The sequence below is a fragment of the Oncorhynchus clarkii genome, chromosome 30, assembly GCF_045791955.1.
Source record: "Oncorhynchus clarkii lewisi isolate Uvic-CL-2024 chromosome 30, UVic_Ocla_1.0, whole genome shotgun sequence".
In the NCBI taxonomy this organism is placed as follows: domain Eukaryota; kingdom Metazoa; phylum Chordata; class Actinopteri; order Salmoniformes; family Salmonidae; genus Oncorhynchus; species Oncorhynchus clarkii.
Genome location: NC_092176.1, coordinates 24,080,148 through 24,100,206, shown reverse-complemented (window position 1 = coordinate 24,100,206; position 20,059 = coordinate 24,080,148). Strand labels below are relative to the sequence as shown.

Sequence of the window (20,059 nt, the reverse complement as noted above, 5' to 3'; positions counted from 1 at the left end):
TCTGTGTGCCCTGTAGTAAACCTTAGAACTGTGAACTCAAAGAAGAATTTGAGAAATTGTTAGTGAGATATCTGTTCTCTGCTCCATCATGTCTCGCTGACAACACACTCACACAGCGGCTGCTTGCCAACTCATCCAAAGTCACTATGATGTCCATCTTTTCACTAATGACCGTCATCTTTGTGTCACAAATCACAGCTATCTGTGTCACCCTGGCAACATGGATAAGGTGGGAGTGGAGGGAAGAAATGAGCACTGTGGTAGAGGGCTGGAAATCAGGGAGAGATGGATGAGGTAGAGGGCTGGATGAGAGGTAGGGAGTTGATGTGGACTGAAGCATAAGGGGAGGGTGGGGCTGAGGGAGACCGGGTGAAGGGATGTATAGAGGAAGATGAATGAATGAATGGATGGATGGAGAGGAGTGCTAGTGGCTGTGTTTGAGTCATGATGCTAAGTGAGGTCAGTGTTTACGTGTCATTGTGTGCACAGCTAGTCCCACCTGCGGACAACATGTGACCCTCTGCGGTAGATGAGTGCTGCTGGGTAAATTGGCGTCTGTGTATTTGTCATGATCTCTCCGTCTCTCACCCCCCCACACACACGTCAGTGACTCTGACACTCAAATGGCCCATGTTTCGTTCTAATCTATTATTATATCAATAATGTTAGTGATATTTCATTTTAGAGAAAACATTCAAATACAAAGCAGCCTTTTAAAGGTGCGTAGGGTGTTTTGCCTTTCACGCCAGCGACCCGGGTTTGCTTCCCTGCCCCACCGTTCGCTACATTAGTGTCAGAAGAGCGATAACACCTGTGAGGCCAGCGGAACACATGACCTGGATGTGTGAGGGGGCTGAGTAGTCGACACAAGGGGATGTGGTTTCCCGTTTGAACGGGGCAGTGTAGTGATCCTTGCTATAGGAGCCATGTTTCAATTCAAACCAAGTGGGTTAACCCCAACGTAGGGTGTTAGCCTTTTACACCAGTGACCTGGGTCCGCTGCAGTACACATTGAGCGATTTAATCTGGTTGGTCATCAGAGTTAATGATGGTGTGTCACTGCACACTGACCAGCATTCAAATCAATGCCAATTATCAGCCAGCACCTGCTCCGTTCAAACAGCGCAGCTCTGTCAGTGTCCATGCTGTTACTGTTGCCAAACCAGGGTAGACCCTGCTGCTCAGTGTTCACTAGTGACATCTAGCGGACAAACAGGAAAACGGTTGCTTGCGCCACTGGAACCCACAGCTATAAAGGCCACATAACACTGGCATAATCATCACATAACCATCATGCTATGATGACTGACTTTACACTGTTTTACCACTGACTGACACTAGCAATGTTTCCATCAACTGACTGGATCGACTTAGTGATAGATCAGCGATTTTACATGTGTGGATGTGATATACAGAAGAGAGAAACAGAATAAACTATGTCAAGTAACAATATGTACAATGTGAGTAGAGTGAAAAGTTCCCTACTGAGCAGTGAGGTAGTGTATTGGAGGAATGTGTGCATGTGTGTATTCTTGCTAATATAGTAATTGTGCTGTGTTGTTCCAGGCTTCCTCTGTTCCAGGCAAGTGCATTTGCCTTCCTGGCTCCTGCCAGAGCAATCCTGTCACTAGACAAGTGGAAGTGCAATGCTACAGGTAAACACACACACAAATGCATACACCGGTGAGTACACACACCACAAGTACCTTCACTATGACCTGTTCTCACCCTCACTCTCCTGCTCACGTGAGCTGGCATCAGATGAGTTTCTCAGGTTGACATCAGATTAGGGTTCCAGGTTTGGTGCCAAGGTGTGTTAATGTCAGTGTTTTGGAAAAACCTTGTATTTCCCTTGTCGGTGGTTTAGATTTTGTTAAACATATACTGAAAAAATATATTTAGACGCTACATGCAACAATATCAAAGATTTTGTTACAGTTCATATAAGTCAATCAATTTAAATAAATGTATAGTCCTTTATTTATGGATTTCACATGACTGGGAAAACAAATATGCATCTGATTGTCAAAGATGCCACAACAAAAAACAGTCCGTATCTGGTGTGACTAGGGTTGTGGTGACCGTATTACCACCACACCGGCGGTCTTGAAGTCAGTCAAATTCCACGTGACCGTTTAGTCCTGGTAATTAGGCTTCTCCAAGCTCTGATGCTGCTGATGGTCATTAGTAGCCTACCAAACTTGCTAACTGCCGGGTACTCAGCACTCCATTGTCCCTCTCTTGACATCAATGCAAATCATCAAATCAAATTTATTTATAAAGCCCTTTTACCATAAACTGATATCTCAAAGTGCTGTACAGAAACCCAGCCTAAAACCCTGAACAGCAAGCAATGCAGGTGTAGAAGCACTGTGGCTAGGAAAAACTCCCTAGAAAGGCCAAAACCTAGGAAGAAACCTAGAGAGGAACCAGGCTATGAGGGGTGGCCAGTCCTCTTCTGGCTGTGCCGGGTGGAGATTATAACAGAACATGGCCAAGATGTTCAAATGTTCATAGATGACCAGCAGGGTCAAATAATAATAATCGCATTGGTTGTCAAGGGTGCAACAGGTCAGCACCTCAGGAGTGAGTCAGTTGGCTTTTCATAGCCGATCATTCAGAGTATCTCTACCGCTCCTGCTGCGAGTTGAAAACAGCAGGTCTGGGACAGGTAGCACGTCCAATGAACAGGTCAGGGTTCCATAGCCGCAGGCAGAACAGTTGAAACTGGAGCAGCAGCACGGCCAGGTGGACTCAGGTCCTCCGAAAGGGAGAAAGAAAGAGAGAGAATTAGAGAGAGCATACTTAAATTCACACAGGACACCGGATAAGACAGGAGAAATACTCCAGATATAAGACTGACCCTAGCCCCCTGACGCATAAATACTGGAGGCTGAGACAGGAGGGGTCGGGAGACACTGTGGCCCCATCCGACGATACCCCCGGACAGGGCCACTAGAGGGATATCTTCAATCACCAACTTACCATCCTGAGACAAGGCTGAGTATAGCCCACAAAGATCTCTGCAACGGCACAACCCAATGGGTGGTTGCCAACACAGACGGGAAGATCACATCAGTGACTCAACCCACTCAAGTGACGCACCCCTCTTAGGGACGGCATGGAAGAGCACCAGTAAGCCAGTGACTCAGCCCCTGTAATAGGGTTAGAGGCAGAGAATCCCAGTGGAGAGAGGGGAACCAGCCGGGCAGAAACAGCAAGGGTGGTTCGTTGCTCCAGTGCCTTTCCATTCACCTTCACACTCCTGGGCCAGACGACACTCAATCATAGGACCTACTGAAGAGATGAGTCTTCAATAAAGACTAAAAGGTTTAGACCGAGTCTGCGTCTCTCACATGGGTAGGCAGACCATTCCATAAAAATGGAGCTCTAAAGGAGAAAGCCCTGCCTCCAGCTGTTTGCAAATATAATCAAAAATCTAATCGAACACTTCGAGACCCTATAAGCTCATGTTGTGCAACATTTATATAGGCTTTGCAATTGTGAGAAAACGGGAGGGGGAGGATCCCATATTTCTCAACTTTCCTAATATTAAGCAAATATTAAGCACATTAATTACCTTTACAACAGAAGTATAGCCTACCTGGCTGGCATGAAAATGGACCACAGGAAAAGCGTCCTCCATTCGCTATTTAAGTGCAGAGATGACATCGAGACTGGACCATTACCATGCACCTTTCTAAATGAAAACTAATTTGACATATATTATTTAGTACCAGTCAAAAGTTTGGACACACCTACTCATTCCTGGGTTTTTCTTTATTTTTTATTATTTTAGAACATTGTGTAGAATAATAGTGTAGACATCAAAACTATGAAATAACACATACAGTCACCAATTGTGCAAGTTCTCCCACTTAAAAAGATGAGAGGCCTGTAATTTTCAGCATAGGTACACTTCAACTATGACAAACAAAATGAGAAAAAAAATTCCAGAACATTTCATTGTAGGATTTTTAATGAATTTATTTGCAAATTATGGTGGAAAATAAGTATTTGGTCACCTACAAACAAGCAATATTTCTGGCTCTCACAGACCTGTAACTTCTTCTTTGAGGCTCCTCTGTCCTCCACTCGTTACCTGTATTAATGGCACCTGTTTGAACTTGTTATCAGTATAAATGACACCTGTCCACAACCTCAAACAGTCACATTCCAAACTCCACTATGGCCAAGACCAAAGAGCTGTCAAAGGACACCAGAAACAAAATTGTAGACCTGCACCAGGCTGGGAAGACTGAATCTGCAATAGGTAAGCAGCTTGGTTTGAAGAAATCAACTGTGGGAGCAATTATTAGGAAATGGAAGACATACAAGACCACTGATAATCTCCCTCGATCTGGGGCTCCACGCAAGATCTCACCCCGTGGGGTCAAAATGATCACAAGAACGGTGAGCAAAAATCCCAGGACCACACGGGGGGACCTAGTGAATGACCTGCAGAGAGCTGGGACCAAAGTAACAAAGCCTACCATCAGTAACACACTACGCCGCCAGGGACTCAAATCCTGCAGTGCCAGACGTGTCTCCCTGCTTAAGCCAGTACATGTCCAGGCCAGGAAAGAATGAATGGGGCCATGTATCGTGAGATTTTGAGTGAAAACTTCCTTCCATCAGCAAGGGCATTGAAGATGAAACGTGGCTGGGTCTTTCAGCATGACAATGATCCCAAACACACCGCCCGGGCAACGAAGGAGTGGCTTCGGAAGAAGCATTTCAAGGTCCTGGAGTGGCCTAGCCAGTCTCCAGATCAACCCCATAGACAATCTTTGGAGGGAGTTGAAAGTCCGTGTTGCCCAGCAACAGCCCCAAAACTCACTGCTCTAGTGGAGATCTGCATGGAGGAATGGGCCAAAATACCAGCAACAGTGTGTGAAAACCTTGTGAAGACTTACAGAAAACGTTTGACCTCTGTCATTGCCAACAAAGGGTATATAACAAAGTATTGAGAAACTTTTGTTATTGACCAAATACTTATTTTCCACCATAATTTGCAAATTCATTAAAAATCCTACAATGTGATTTTCTGGATTTTTTTGCTTCTCATTTTGTTTGTCGAGTTGAAGTGTACATATGATGAAAATTACAGGCCTCTCTCATCTTTTTAAGTGGGAGAACTTGCACAATACTTTTTTGCCCCAATGTATATGGAATCGGGTAGTAACCAATAAAGTGTTAAATAAATCTAAATATATTTGATTTGAGATTCTTCAAAGTAGCCATCCTTTGCCTTGATGACAGCTTTGCACACTCGATAAATGTGTTTTAATCTTCCTTCTCTTCTTTCTATTTCTCTGTTTTCTTTTCCTCTATCTTTCTCCATTATTTCTGTCCCCAGCAGTGGTTCCGCCCATGTTCAATGAAACCGAGCTGTTCAACACTGAACACATCTGGCATCCCCGAATACGAGAGGTGAGAGGGGGAGGAGCACTGAAATGAGAGATGGAGGGGGTGACATTGGAGATATTTTAAAAGTACCCAAACCAGTCACAGTCACAGACTAAAACGTAGAGTAGAAGGAGTTCTAATTGATGATGCTTGTTGAGGCCTGTTGCTGTGACTCAGCCTTTGTTTGTGTGTGTGTGTGTGCGCGCGCGCGCGCAGAGAGGATGACAGAGGCGGTTAACTCCCATTAACCTTTTATAAGGCTTGTGTAAGTGGGTTTGGTAACCCTGTTTTGACACGTGTGTGTGAGGGGATAACTTAATGACGATTTCACGATGAATAGAATTAGAGACATGGACATTGATAGGCTTGAGGGGGAGTAGTAATTTCTTTAAACAGTCATTAATTTTACAGACTTGTTCCAGGTGTTGCGATTGCTCTTATAAAGGAAAAATAACTTCCTCTATGATCACTTCTCTAAATGGTAATGATAACTGCGTATATACATTTAATTAGGGACTTTGGCACATAAAGTACTTTATTATGAAATTACATTACAAATGGTACTATTCTCTCCCTCTTTGCCCCCCCCCCCCACCACAGATCCAGGGGGCTATCATTGTGTCGTCTCTGATAGAGGTGTGTATCGGCTTCCTGGGGCTTCCAGGACTCCTGTTGAAATACATCGGCCCTCTTACCATCACCCCAACCGTGGCCCTCATCGGCCTTTCTGGCTTCCAGGCTGCAGGGGAGAGAGCAGGGAAACACTGGGGCATCGCCATGCTGTGAGTAGTACACTGTGGTTCTAGGCTTTCCTGACTGATTAGTCCCCTGTATAGTTCCCAGCCCTCTAAGTTTACTATACTGTCTGTTGTCTTATGATGCAAAGCACATTTCTGTCAAATCCCGACAGACAAGATAGCATTTTATTATCTTATGTTATACTAGTAGACTGATTCCCGCACCCAGAGGCATCCTTAACCAATCAATTACCGTAACTGCCCATTACATAGCCAATCAGAAACCATTCCCAGTTGACACAGCTGCCCTGCAGAATGGAGGTGGGAACACAGTGCTACTCCAGACAGAGAGCTCTGAGTCAGAAGGTTCAGCAGAGCTGTGTCTGCTGGTAACTGTTTCTGTCTTACGTTCAGTTATTCATTCATTTATTTTATATTTTGGGAAATTAGTCTTGCAACTCATCTCAAACAGCACAGCATCACATACAGTTCATTCGGGAAGTATTCAGACCCCTTCCCTTTTTCCAAATGTAGTTGCGGTACAACCTTATTCTAAAATGTATTAAATATTTGTTTTTCATCAGTCAACACACAATACCCCATAATGGCAAATGTATAATGTTTTAGAAATAATACCTTATTTCCATCAGTATTCAGACCATTTGCTATGACATTTGAAGTTGAGCTCCGGTGCATCCTGTTTCCTGTTTCCATTGATCGTCCTTTAGATGTTTTTCAACTTGATTAGAGTCCACCGGTGATAAATTCAATTGATTGGACATGATTTGGAAAGGTACCACTGTTGACAGAGCAAAAGCCAAGAAGGAATTGTCTGTAGAGCGCCAAGACAGTGTCGAGGCACAGATCTGGGGAAGGCTGCCAAAACATTTCTGCAGCATTGAAGTTCCCCAAGATCACAGTGGCCTCCATCATTCTTAAATTGAAGAAATTTGGAACCACCAATACTCTTCCTTGAGCTGGCCGTTCGGCCAAGCTGAGCAGTCAGGGGAGAAGGGCCTTGGTCAGGGAAGTGACCAAGAACCCGATGGTCACTCTGACAGAGCTCCAGAATTCCTCTGGAGATGGGAAAACCTTCCAGATGGACAACCAGCCCTGCAGCACTCCACCAATCATCTATGGCCTGAATGCCAAGCATCACATCTGGAGGAAACCTGGTGAAACATGGTGGTAGCAGCATCATGCTGTGGGGATGTTTTTTAGCGGCAGGGACTGGGAGACTAGTCAGGATCAAGGGAAAGATGTAGTACAAAAAGATCCTTGGTGAAAATCTGCTCCAGAGCGCTCAGGAGCTCAGACTGGGGCGAAGGTTCACCTTCTAACAGGACAACGACCCTAAGCACACAGCCAAGCCAACGCAGGAGTGTCTTCGTGACAAGTCTCTGAATGTCCTTGTGTGGCCCAGCCAGAGCCCGGACTTGAACCCGATCAAACGTCTCTGGAGAGACCTGAAAATAGCTGTGCAGCAACGCTCCCCTTCCAACCTGACAGAGCTTGAGAGGATCTGCAGAGAAGACTGGGAGAAACTCCCCAAATACAGATGTGCCAGGCTTGTAGAGTCAAACCCAAGAAGACTCTAGGCTGTAATCGCTGTCAAAGGTGCTTCAACAAAGTACTGAGTAAAGGGTCTGAATACTTATGTAAATGTAATTAAGTTTATACATTTTCTTTTATCAATTAGCAAAAATTTAAATAAAATAACAGTTTGCTTAGTCATTATGGGGTCGTGTGTATAGATTGATGAGGGGAAAAAAACTAAATTTTAGAATAACGCAGTATTGTAACAAAATTTGGAAAAAGTGAAGTGTCTTTGTAACTTCATCGCGTTGTCAATTAATTGATTTTATTGTGTCCCTTTTTGAGAATGAAACCTTTGGATCCAGATGTCTTTATGGCAGTCTTTATAGTAGGGTTATTGCTTCTTTTTACAAATGTTTAACCGTTCTACAGACCCTTGGCTGCTGTATTTCTTACTTGTGAGCTCTCTCCCTCTCCCTCTGTCTCTCACTCTCTGTGTGTCTGTAGGACTATATTCCTGGTGTTGTTGTTCTCTCAGTATGCAAGGAACGTACAGCTTCCTCTGCCCATCTACAAGGCTAAGAAAGGATGGACCTCTTATAGATTACAGCTCTTCAAGATGTTCCCCGTGAGTACCCTCGCGCGCGCACACACACACACACACACAGATGCCCACAGAACAATTGAGAAATTCACTAGCAGGGGCGCACAAATACACACACCTAGACACACATGACTTCTCCTGGAACAGTGTACTCTTCGATCTGATCTGTCACGGATCAAGTGAGGTCAGATCAATGGGCACACACTCCTCCATCCTCCCATTACTTGTTGAGTCCTGCTTTTCTAATATTATTCACCTCCCCTGTAGGGCTGGGCGATATGACGATATATACAGTTGAAGGCTTAGCCAAACTCATATAAACTCAGTGTTTTACAATTCCTGACATTTAATCCTAGTAAAAATTCCCTGTTTTAGGTCAGTTAGGATCACCACTTTATTTTAAATATGTTGAATGTCAGAATAATAGTGATAATAATTTTATTTCAGCTTTTATTTCTTTCATCATATTCCCAGTGGGTCAGAAGTTTACATACACTCAATTAGTATTTGGTAGCATCGCCTTTAAATTGTTTAACTTGGGTCAAACGTTTTGGGTAGCCTTCCACAAGCTTCCCACAATAAATTGGGTGAATTTTGGCCCATTCCTCCTGACAGAGCAGGTGTAACTGAGTCAGGTTTGTAGGCCTCCTTGCTCGCACACGCTTTTTCTGTTCTGCCCACAACTTTTCTATAGGATTTGAGGTCAGGGCTTTGTGATGGCCACTCCAATACCTTGACTTTGTTGTGCTTAAGCCATTTTGCCACAACTTTTGGAAGTATGCTTGGGGTCATTGTCCATTTGGAAGACACATTTTGTGACCAAGCTTTAACTTCCTGACTGATGTTTTGAGATGTTGCTTCAATATATCCACATAATTTTCCTTCCTCATGACGCCATCTATTTTGTGAAGTGCACCAGTCCCTCCTGCAGCAAAAGCACCCCCACAACATGATGCTGCCACCCCCGTGCTTCACGGTTGGGATGGTGTTCTTCGGCTTGCAAGCCTCCCCCTTTTTCCTCCAAACATAACAATGGTCATTATGGCCGAACAGTTATATTTCTGTTTCATCAGACCAGAGGACATTTCTCCAAAAAGTACGATCTTTGTCCCCATGTGCAGTTGCAGACTGTAGTCTGGCTTTTTTATGGCGGTTTTGTAGCAGTGGCTTCTTCCTTGCTGAACAGCCTTTCAGTTTGTCGATATATGACTCATTTTTACTGTGGATATAGATACTTTTGTACCTGTTTCCTCCAGCATCTTCACAAGGTCCTTTGCTGTTCTGGGATTGATTTGCACTTTTTGCACCTAAGTACGTTCATCTCTAGGACACAGAACGCGTCTCCTTCCTGAGTGGTATGACGGCTGCATTGTCCCATGGGTTTTATACTTGCGTACTATTGTTTGTACAGATGAACATGGTACCTTCAGGCATTTGGAAATTGATCCCAAGGATAAACCAGACTTGTGGAGGTCTACAATTTTTTTTTCTGAAGTCTTGGCTGATTTCTTTTGATTTTCCCATGATGTCAAGCAAAGAGGCACTGAGTTTGAAGGTAGGCCTTGAAATTCATCCACGGGTACACCTCCAATTGGCTCAAATGATGTCAATTAGCCTATCAGAAGCTTCGAAAGCCATGACATAATTTTCTGGATTTTTCCAAGCTGTTTAAAGGCACAGCCAATTTAGTGTTTGTAAACTTCTGACCCACTGGAATTGTGATACAGTGAAATAATCTGTCTGTGAACAATTGTTGGACAAATTACTTGTGTCATGCACAAAGTAGATGTCCTAACCCGAATAGCCAAAGCAATAGTTTGTTAACAATAAATATGTGGAGGGGTTGAGAAATGAGTTTTAATGACTCCAACCTAAGTGTATGTAAAGTTCTGGCTTCAACTGTATATCGTGTGACGATAGACATTTTTCCTATCGTTTCATATTATGCTCTTATCGTTTATTTCGTTGTCGCAAATCACACTCTTTACGGCAATATTTTTTGTCAATTGGACTACGCTTTGCGTTCTTCCACTCATGCCTTTCGGTCGCATGGACGTGGTTTGGGTATGAAAAGTCTGACACTGACCAGAAAACCGTCCTCTGCTAAATATGCCGCCGGCCGCTCCCGACAACAGGCTCAAACACCACTAACCTCTTTTACCACCTACGCAAGAATCATGTTAAACAGTACGGAGTGAGTCTACGGATGAGACCTGAAAAAAGTACAGTTGAGTGCTCAAAACAAACCCTCGACTCAGACGTTGCAAGAGGCTTTTGCCCGCTGCACACCATATGGCAATCACGAAGATTGAAGGAGATAACATCTGCCGTGACAATTTACATCTGCAAAGACATGGCCCCAATTTACACTGTCGAGAAATGGGGGTTTCGTGAGGGGTCGAGTGTTAGCACCAACTCACAAAACCAAGGTACCAAATGCAAAATGATATGTGACTCGTATTAATGCCAAAATAACATGCAACACAGGCAAGCCCACAAAAATATTTATTTTGTTTGCTACTATAGTTGAAGTGTTTAATATTTACCTTTTTAGATTGTATAGATTCAAATGTTATATTTTGAAACATGCTTAATTGAACATTTGCACAAAGGTTCTAAATAAAAGGAGAAATAATCAAATGAGTAAGTACCTTTTTTATTTGATTTTAATTCAACATATAGTAAGAAATAGGACTTTACATGTGGTAATTTTATATAAACTATTTATTCATTGAATTTACAGAAAATGAGCTGTATCGGGATATGAGATTTTGGCCATATCGCCCAGCCCTACTCCCCTGTCTCCTCCCTCCCCATTCCTCTTAAATATGATCTGAAATGATTGTCTCCTATGGTGCGTCTCTCTCCCCCTGCTGGTCATTTGATGTCATGATATCTGCTGCTGTAATATAACAGTGGACACTGGAAAGGATTCTTTGCTTGCAATGGTGACTTCACTCTAATAAAGTCATCTTCATCACGCTCTCGCCCTGTCTCATTAAAGTTTCACTCTTCTGTTACTATTTACTTTTAAGAATGTGGGAGAAATTGAGTTTTTCAAATTATGATACAATTTTAAAAGCACCCTGAAGCAGCATTCCACCAAATGTCAACTATTTATGAAGCTGCTCTTTACTGTTGAACTGGTGACTTCACAACTCTCCAATCATCATCATCACTCCGCTACAGTTATTATGGTGCTCTTCAGTGTAACTCACCAGGACATACTGTATGTGTTTTTCTGTGATTTGACGGTCATCTTTAACCCCTCCCCCTCAGATCATCATGGCCATCCTGGTGTCATGGCTGATCTGTTTCATCTTCACTGTAACCAACGTTTTCCCGCCGGAGAAAGACAAGTACGGTTACTATGCCCGCACTGACGCACGCCAAGGGATACTGGCAGCTGCACCTTGGTTCAACATCCCCTACCCCTGTGAGTTACCCCTTTTTATGTTGTTCAACCTTGCCCCAGCTAAGTCCAAACTCTTGATAAGAGCATTCAACAGGTTTGTAGCTTCCTCAAATCTAGAATGTTGAGTTTGTGTTTTTACCCATAGTTCAGTGGGGTGTTCCTACGGTAACAGCAGCAGGGGTGATAGGTATGTTCAGTGCCGTGGTCGCTAGCATCATCGAGTCTATCGGGGACTACTATGCCTGTGCCCGACTCTCCTGTGCCCCCCCACCCCCTGTTCACGCCATCAACAGGTACCTGTCCTTGCTCGCATAGGTCCTTGCCTAATGCACATCATAGAAAAGTTTTCTATAAAAGTAGCATAAATCTGGTTAAATCAAGCAGACAATGGTTTGAATCATGACTTGAGATCTGTGTGTCTACCTCTAACTACCTTCCAAAACGGATACAAAAACTTTTTTTCTGTTTTTCTTTCTCTAGGGGTATATTTATGGAAGGTCTGTCCTGCGTGTTGGATGGGCTGATGGGGACAGGAAACGGCTCTACTTCCTCCAGTCCTAATATAGGCGTGCTGGGCATCACTAAGGTAACCATCACACATCAACACACTCCCACTGCGAGTTCTATACAAATATGACATATTTATGTTTTAATTGAGGGGGTTCAATTCATCTCGTTCGTGTAGGCATTTGATTTTTAACCGGACAGCTATGTTGGCTCAAAACAAAAGTGGCTTAATTAACCATCTGTAGTACTTAGTAGGATTCTGTGTTTTCCCATGCGAAAATGATTCCTGATTTAAAAACACCATCAGCCTTCCCAACTAGTTTGAATTTTCAAAGACATTTTATAGAAAAGAGATGTTTGTTTCTGGACGATGCACCATGCTGCCTTGTTGACGTCATGACGGAGCGGCGCAGATTACTGTTCCATTTGAGAAAAGTGCAGCTCCATCCCTGCTTTCGCCCGATGTGACAGGCCATTGACGGTTCATCCCATGTCAGAATAAAACTCCCTCACAGACTAGTAATTTGCTTGGATCTTATTAGCTCTGTAGAGTGGGACAGTTTTATTCTTCCTGATAGCCTTTGATTCGCTCTCTCACTCCCTGCTGCTCTCTGATTGGTCCTCCAGGTAGGCAGTCGGCGTGTGATCCAGTACGGTGCTGCTATGATGCTGCTGCTAGGGCTGGTGGGTAAATTCAGTGCGTTGTTTGCCTCCCTGCCTGACCCTGTCCTGGGGGCGCTGTTCTGTACCCTGTTTGGAATGATCACAGCTGTGGGACTGTCCAACCTGCAGTTTGTAGACCTCAACTCCTCCAGGAACCTCTTTGTTTTGGGCTTCTCAATCTTCTTTGGCCTGGTGCTGCCCAGCTATCTCAAACAGAACCCTCTGGTCACTGGTGAGTGGAAGACAAGTTAGAGTGCACCACATAATTAGCTCAATGGCCTACTCCTTCAGTGTTCTCACACATTATAAAATAACTGGTTAGCTCTCTGAACCCTCTCTCTGTCTCTCAGGTATAGTGTCGCTAGACCAGGTGTTGAACGTGCTCCTGACCACAGCCATGTTCGTAGGGGGGTCAGTGGCATTTGTGCTGGACAACACTATCCCTGGTGAGTAGATTGCTATCACACTCAACGTTAGTTATAACACTATTGCTGCTGAGTAGACTGTGCTATCACTGTTAATTATAACACTATCCCTGCTGAGTAGACAGGACTGTCACTGTTAGTTAAAACTTCTTCAGGATTGTTGTCCCTTCCACAGGACGGTTGAGCTAACGTAGGCTACTGCGATTAGCATGAGGCAGAAAGCTTCAATACTTGTTAATCTAACTGCGCTGTCCAATTTACAGTAGCTATTAGTGAAAGAATACCATGCTATTGTTTGAGGAGAGTGCACAATTTTGAGCATGAAAGTTATTAATAAACAAATTAGGCACATTTGGACAGTCTTAATACATCATTATGAACAGAAATTCAATGGTTCATTGGATCAGTCAAACATGTTGCACATACACTGCCATCTGGTGGCAAATCTAAATTGCACCTGGACTGGAATAATACGTTATGGTCTTGCATTTCAAAGATGATGGTACAAAAAAAATACAAAAGAACAGTTGGATTTTTCTTTATCTTTTACCAGATCATTTGTGCTAAATTCTCCTACATTCCTTTCACATTTCCACAAACTTCAACGTGTTTCCTTTCAAATGGTGCCAAGAATATGCATATCCTTGCTTCAGGGCCTGAGCTACAGGCAGTTAGATTTGGGTATGTAATTTTAAGCGCAAATTGAAAAAAGGGGGCGGATCCTTAATCCTTAATTATAACACTATCCCTGTTGAGTAGACTGGACTGTCACTGTTAGTTTAAAACACTATCCCTGCTGAGTAGACTGGACTGTCGCTGTTAGTTAAAACACTATCCCTGTTGAGTAGACTGGACTGTCACTGTTAGTTTAAAACACTATCCCTGTTGAGTAGACTGGACTGTCACTGTTAGTTAAAACACTATCCCTGCTGAGTAGACTGGACTGTCGCTGTTAGTTAAAACACTATCCCTGTTGAGTAGACTGGACTGTCGCTGTTAGTTAAAACACTATCCCTGTTGAGTAGACTGGACTGTCGCTGTTAGTTAAAACACTATCCCTGTTGAGTAGACTGGACTGTCGCTGTTAGTTAAAACACTATCCCTGTTGAGTAGACTGGACTGTCACTGTTAGTTAAAACACTATCCCTGCTGAGTAGACTGGACTGTCGCTGTTAGTTAAAACACTATCCCTGCTCAGTAGACTGGACTGTCTGTCTCTGTTAGTTAAAACACTATATATCCCTTGTGATTTTATTTACAGATCGGACAAGGATATCACAAACTGTTGCCTTCTCCAATTGCTCACCCCCTCTTCCTCCTGTCTTCCTCTTTCTCCTTTGTCTCTCCTTTCCTCTTGTCAGGTACCAGGGAGGAGCGAGGGATCGGGAAGTTGAAGCGAGGGTCGGGACCCAGTGCTGCGGAGCTGGAGGGGATGAGAACCTACGACCTCCCGTTTGGCATGGACTTCCTGCGTCGTCACACCGTCTTCCAATACTTCCCCATCAGCCCTACCTTCAGCGGCTACCAGTGGAGCGCGATCCACAAGGCCTGCAGACGTAGGGGTGGACGGGGGGAGGCAGGGAAGGGAGCAGAGATGGAGAGAGTCACAGAACCAGGGGAGAGCGGGGTATAGCAGACGGGTAGGAACGGGGTGGAGGGGAGGTGGAAGGGATGGAGCTTGGAACCATTGAAGGGAGGAGAGGGATGGAAGGGAGGGGTGGAGGTTTTTGGGTTGTGTCAGTGCAGTGTGACATGCTCAACCCTGTCTTGTATGTCTGTGTGTCTGTAGAACTCCCTGTTTATGCCCTATCCATGCTGTTATTAGCATGTTATAACAGGTGACATTAGCGTGTTATAATGTCCTTATAGAGAAGGGTTCAGGTGGAGTTGCAACACTCTCTCTGGCTCTCGTCTCTACCTAGTATGTGTGCATAAGAGCAGTGTATTAGACAGCCCCTTTATTGAGGTCCCTGTCTTCCCAATACACTATTTCTACTGGGTCGTTAAGTTAAAGCACTTATTTTCAAGGTCAACCTGTCTACATTCATTCCAAGAAATAAAAGGTTTCTTCTCAGCCGTTGAACCAAAATACTCTTAATATATTACACTCCCAGGGGCTCCGTGTGCGTTTGTGTGTGTGTATGCCAACCCATGACATTGTGATGGGGTTGTGTGTGTCACTTGCACTAGCACATTCCCTGTTTAAGGACAGAGATGGACAGTATCTCATTTACAACAAATGTTTTTAAGCTGAATCATTGACACCTTACAGACCCAATGAGAATCAGACGAAGCTAGTCAGTCAGCCCTGTTTAGCAAACCTACACTGCCCACGGTGGTTATGGGAAATGTAGTCCTGTTGAAAGGGAACTGGATGAAAGTTGGAGAGGCTTGATGCAAATTCACATTAAACTAATAATTTGCCTGCACACTACATTTACACACGCACACTAGCAAGCACAAGCTTAATTGCATGCAGATAGTGTAGATGCAAGTGGCTTGTCAAATGGCAGACCTTAGCCATGCAAAGTGATTGATCTTCATTTCGCACTATTAGTGCAAAGAGTTAATGCACAGAATGTTAGCTGAAACCTGCTTCTCTAATTGGCTTCTACCCACATAACACGGCCACACTTCAAACACAACAGATCAGACAATGTCATCCACTGGACGAAGGGCTCTCAGTCCCGTAGCCCTAGACACTTCTCCTAGTGCCCTAGTCCTAGACACTTCTCCTAGTGCCCTAGTCCTAGACATTTCTAAATGACCTCTCATAGATCTGAAGGAGAATGGATGTCAGTATCCTGGTAAAAGCTCATTCTAGCCCTCTAAAGGGATAGTTGAAGCTAGTACCACTGATTACACGGTCTGTTTCTTTCAATCCAGCAGGTGCCATGAAGAAGTGTCTAGGCCAGGGGTAAGAGCTAGGGCTGTGGATGAGGTCTTGATTTAAGACTGGGACTGTTGATGTTCACCCAGTCAGCTTGCAAGCCTTACTGTGTCAGTATTATCTTTAGCATCGTTAACAAATGCCACCAAAACCAGCTCTCTCCTGAACGCATACACCCTCAACCAGCTGCTGTTATTACAACTGGAATTAATACAGCATTTGAAGGTTGACTTATAAACTGCTTATAAGCCATTATTGCATAATATAACTAGTATTAACTGCTTACAAGTCAATGTAAGTCAGTTTTATTGAAATGTAACATTTATTAACATGTATTACCTGTAAGGACCTATAATCATAAATCATGAAAGACTATACAATGTAATAGTTAAACTAACAATGTTCATGAGCAGTTCATAAGGACACTTTCAAAAACTTTTTCACATTTGTACTTTGTTTAGAGAGGCTACACCGATTTAGCGCGAAGCAGAATGCACTTGGTTAGCTAGTTGTGCGACGAAGCAGAATGCACTTGGTTAGCTAGTTGTGCGACGAAGCAGAATGCACTTGGTTAGCTAGTTGTGCGACGAAGCAGAATGCACTTGGTTAGCTAGTTGTGCGACGAAGCAGAATGCACTTGGTTAGCTAGTTGTGCGACGAAGCAGAATGCACTTGGTTAGCTAGTTGTGCGACGAAGCAGAATGCACTTGGTTAGCTAGTTGTGCGACGAAGCAGAATGCACTTGGTTAGCTAGTTGTGCGATCACAACGTAGTTTTTGAAATGCAGACCTTTTTCTATTTCACTGATGTTCTTCATTTTGTTATTGTGTTCGATTCATACTTAGTCTAGTGTTCTGTAGTGTTTGTGAGCACATTCATGGTCGTATAGGTGGTGTGACCACTGCCCAGGCCACAGCCTAAGTGAAGATCATGCTATGATAAAGGCTTACATGCAGAGTCACACCAGTGCATGGTTTACAAAGGAAGGAAATGGCGAGACGCTCCACAGATTTAGCTAGGGAAATTACCAGAAAGATGCTTTGAAATCTTTTGTACCCAGATGCCTGACAAAGTGAGAAATGGTGAGAGAAAAGAGGTGATTTTTATGGTACCAATCCTCTCCCTGATCGCTATAGGCTCCCCTTCCCTCTGCTCTGTCCTACTCTGATACAGGTGTCAGAGGTCTACACTACTGTTCTGTTCAAGTGAACACATTGTTTGATTTACAGACACCATAGCATAGTCTTCAAGTTTAATAGTTGTGGGGTAGAGAGTGTATTTGATGATGTTGATAGGGGTGTCCTGGGGGTATTTGTTCACAATGGCTCACAGACTACAATCTTGTCCTGCACTTATTGAGTCTGTCTATTGTTCTACTATTATTATGATTGTTACTGGTGTCATTATTCGTGTTGTTGGCCTTGTTCACGTGTTTGGTTCAATGTGCCGACCCCCCCCCCCCCCCCTCTCTAATCCCCTCCACATCACTCACTTGCCTCACCCTCCCTTCTTCCATCCTCACATCAACTGTAGGAACCTGCACCTCAACTTCAAATACAACTTTATTTATAGTTCCTGTAACATACAGTACAGGTCACACCTCACAAGTTGAATGTCCTCTAATGACTGACTACACATTCAGTGGACCAGTAAATATCACTCAAGACTATTGCCAGGTAGTGCTCCCTGACTGTGTGTGTTCACATGTTTCAGAGCTGGGGTCAAGTTCAAGTCAAGAATTCAGAAACTGGGGGTGCGTCAGAAATGGCACCCTATTCCCTATATAGTGCACTGTACTACATAGAGAATAGAGTGCCATTTGCGACACAATGAGTGTGATTGACATGGAGATGACCCTCTGGAACCTCTGCTATGTGTGTCTGGCCTGGAGTGCTGTGTTTTACTGTCTGAGCTGTCATCTATAGAAAAGCCATGGTTGATTGTTGGGGTAGGGTTGAATTGGGACTCCTCCTGGCCAGTATTGTTCTCTATTATAAGCCTACAAAACATAGTTAACTTAAAAAGATGCACAGATATGCATAATGATTGTGATCTTTGCAGAACCAAAATGCAAAAGAAGCACCTGTCCTTTCTTCATTCTTTTTCATCAACTATTTCTCTTACTCTTCTCTTTGCTGCACCAAAACAATGAGTGGCGATAGTCACCGGTTCAGACATGTAGAAATGTAAACCATTTTAAGTAACATTTCAGATTGACTTGGATTTCTCATGTTTTATTTATTTATTTATGATTAGTAAGAGTCTGTGTTTAGTGGGATGTATGTGAAGTCAATTTGTGTGCCGTATGCACATTGTCAGAAAGACATTAGTTTTGAGTTTACTTGTTAGTTTACTGGCACTATTAGAATGTTATTCAGATTTTACACTGAGATACTGATATTGTTAGTCCCCACAGGCAGCAGGTTGAAGTTACCTCTGGATACTGATCACAGATCAGTTTTGTGTTTTCTCCCTTAATGAGTGTGGTTAGAATTTGTTGTGACTGGTCCTATATCTGTGCCTAAGGACAACTTCTACAACAAGCTCTATGAAGGGAGAGGCTCCAGCGTGTACTCTTTAGAACCTGAACAGAGAAAAGCAACATTCTTACTAAGATCATATAATGGTTCTCTTACAATAAGTCATTCCATGCATGTTGTATTTTTATGAAAACTCTTTTGAACTGGACATGGCTCAGTTAGGGACCCAGGGTGAGAGGGAAGAGGTTGAAGAGAGAGCAGTCTAGAACAGGGGTTCTCAAACTTTTTAGGTCTTGGAACCCCTTTTGTGATGCCAAATTTCAGGGACCCCCCTCATAATCAGAACCCCACTCGAGTGAGCTGAACATTTGCATACAAAGAAGAACCAACTCTTGAACCCTGGAAAGGAACATTTTAAAGGCCCATCTCTTGGCATCAGAGAGATAATGTTGCAGTTTTTCAAGCTAATTTCCTGCAATTCTACACATTTTGTCATGGGGAAGAGATTTTTTTTGTTGCAGATTTAAAGCTAATATCCTGCAGTTCTATACATGTTGCCATGAAGCATGTTTTTTGCTGCAGTTTTAAAGCTTAAATTACAGTGAATTTATATATATATATATATATATATATAAATCTCATTTTTTGGAATAAAAGGAAGTAATTGATTTGAACAAATTTACTGTGGATACCAATATCCCTGTGAGCCTTCCGAACCCATGTTGCCAAGAGTTAATAACATATAATAAAATGTAACAATATAATTTATTGTATTACACCCTCAACTTATTCCATGGATCACTTGGCCAAAATCTGTTTAATCTGTTAGTAATATTCATTAAAAAAATGTTTTTTAAATATTTAGTTTGATATGTTTTGAAATCTGTCCACGGACCCCTTGCAGTACCGCCGCACCCCACTTTGAGAACCCCTGGTCTAGAAGATCTGTTCTAATAGCAGGGTTCTGAGAACACCTTGAACATTTTGCTGTAAACAGACTAACTATATTCAGTGTGTGGAGAGAAGAGGGTAGTCAATGGTTTTGTACTGCAGCATGCTTGATTCTGCTTAGATGGTGTTGTGACACAGTTTACCCAGTGAGAAAGTGTTCCCTTGTGGCTTCACAGGCCATACTGCCTTTCTCTGCTCCGTAGAGGTAGGAATATCGGATACGATAGATGGAATAGACAACCTTCAACTTGCTGTCTTTTGAAAGGGGGAAGGAGATGGGGAGTGGGACAGGAGGGGTGTATTCTGCCACTTGTGGTGAAATAATTTTGTACACACATGCATATTCTATAATGCAATATCTATGACGTCACCACACGCTAATGCAACTAGCAGAGATTCCCCTCCACACCTGCAGTGCAGATATGGTGTAAGTGTCCTCCGT

At 43.3% G+C, this 20,059-nt stretch overlaps 1 protein-coding gene across 2 annotated transcripts in view; it reads left to right on the top strand.

Annotated features, from left to right (window-relative positions):
* The window catches only part of LOC139390001 (solute carrier family 23 member 2-like), a 61,436-nt gene extending 46,031 nt beyond the window's left edge, over positions 1 to 15,405 (top strand). Inside the window, exons 6-15 of one of the 2 annotated variants that reach the window (XM_071137086.1) lie at positions 1,567 to 1,655; positions 5,360 to 5,433; positions 6,010 to 6,191; positions 8,190 to 8,310; positions 11,566 to 11,722; positions 11,847 to 11,994; positions 12,182 to 12,287; positions 12,836 to 13,103; positions 13,222 to 13,317; positions 14,658 to 15,405. In XM_071137086.1, the coding sequence (XP_070993187.1) occupies positions 1,567 to 1,655; positions 5,360 to 5,433; positions 6,010 to 6,191; positions 8,190 to 8,310; positions 11,566 to 11,722; positions 11,847 to 11,994; positions 12,182 to 12,287; positions 12,836 to 13,103; positions 13,222 to 13,317; positions 14,658 to 14,929 (1,513 nt within the window). In that variant the 3' untranslated portion in view covers positions 14,930 to 15,405. The remainder of the gene's footprint in view (positions 1 to 1,566; positions 1,656 to 5,359; positions 5,434 to 6,009; positions 6,192 to 8,189; positions 8,311 to 11,565; positions 11,723 to 11,846; positions 11,995 to 12,181; positions 12,288 to 12,835; positions 13,104 to 13,221; positions 13,318 to 14,657) is intronic. The other variant, XM_071137085.1, reaches the window with a different exon arrangement.
* The last annotated feature ends 4,654 nt before the right edge of the window (positions 15,406 to 20,059 follow it).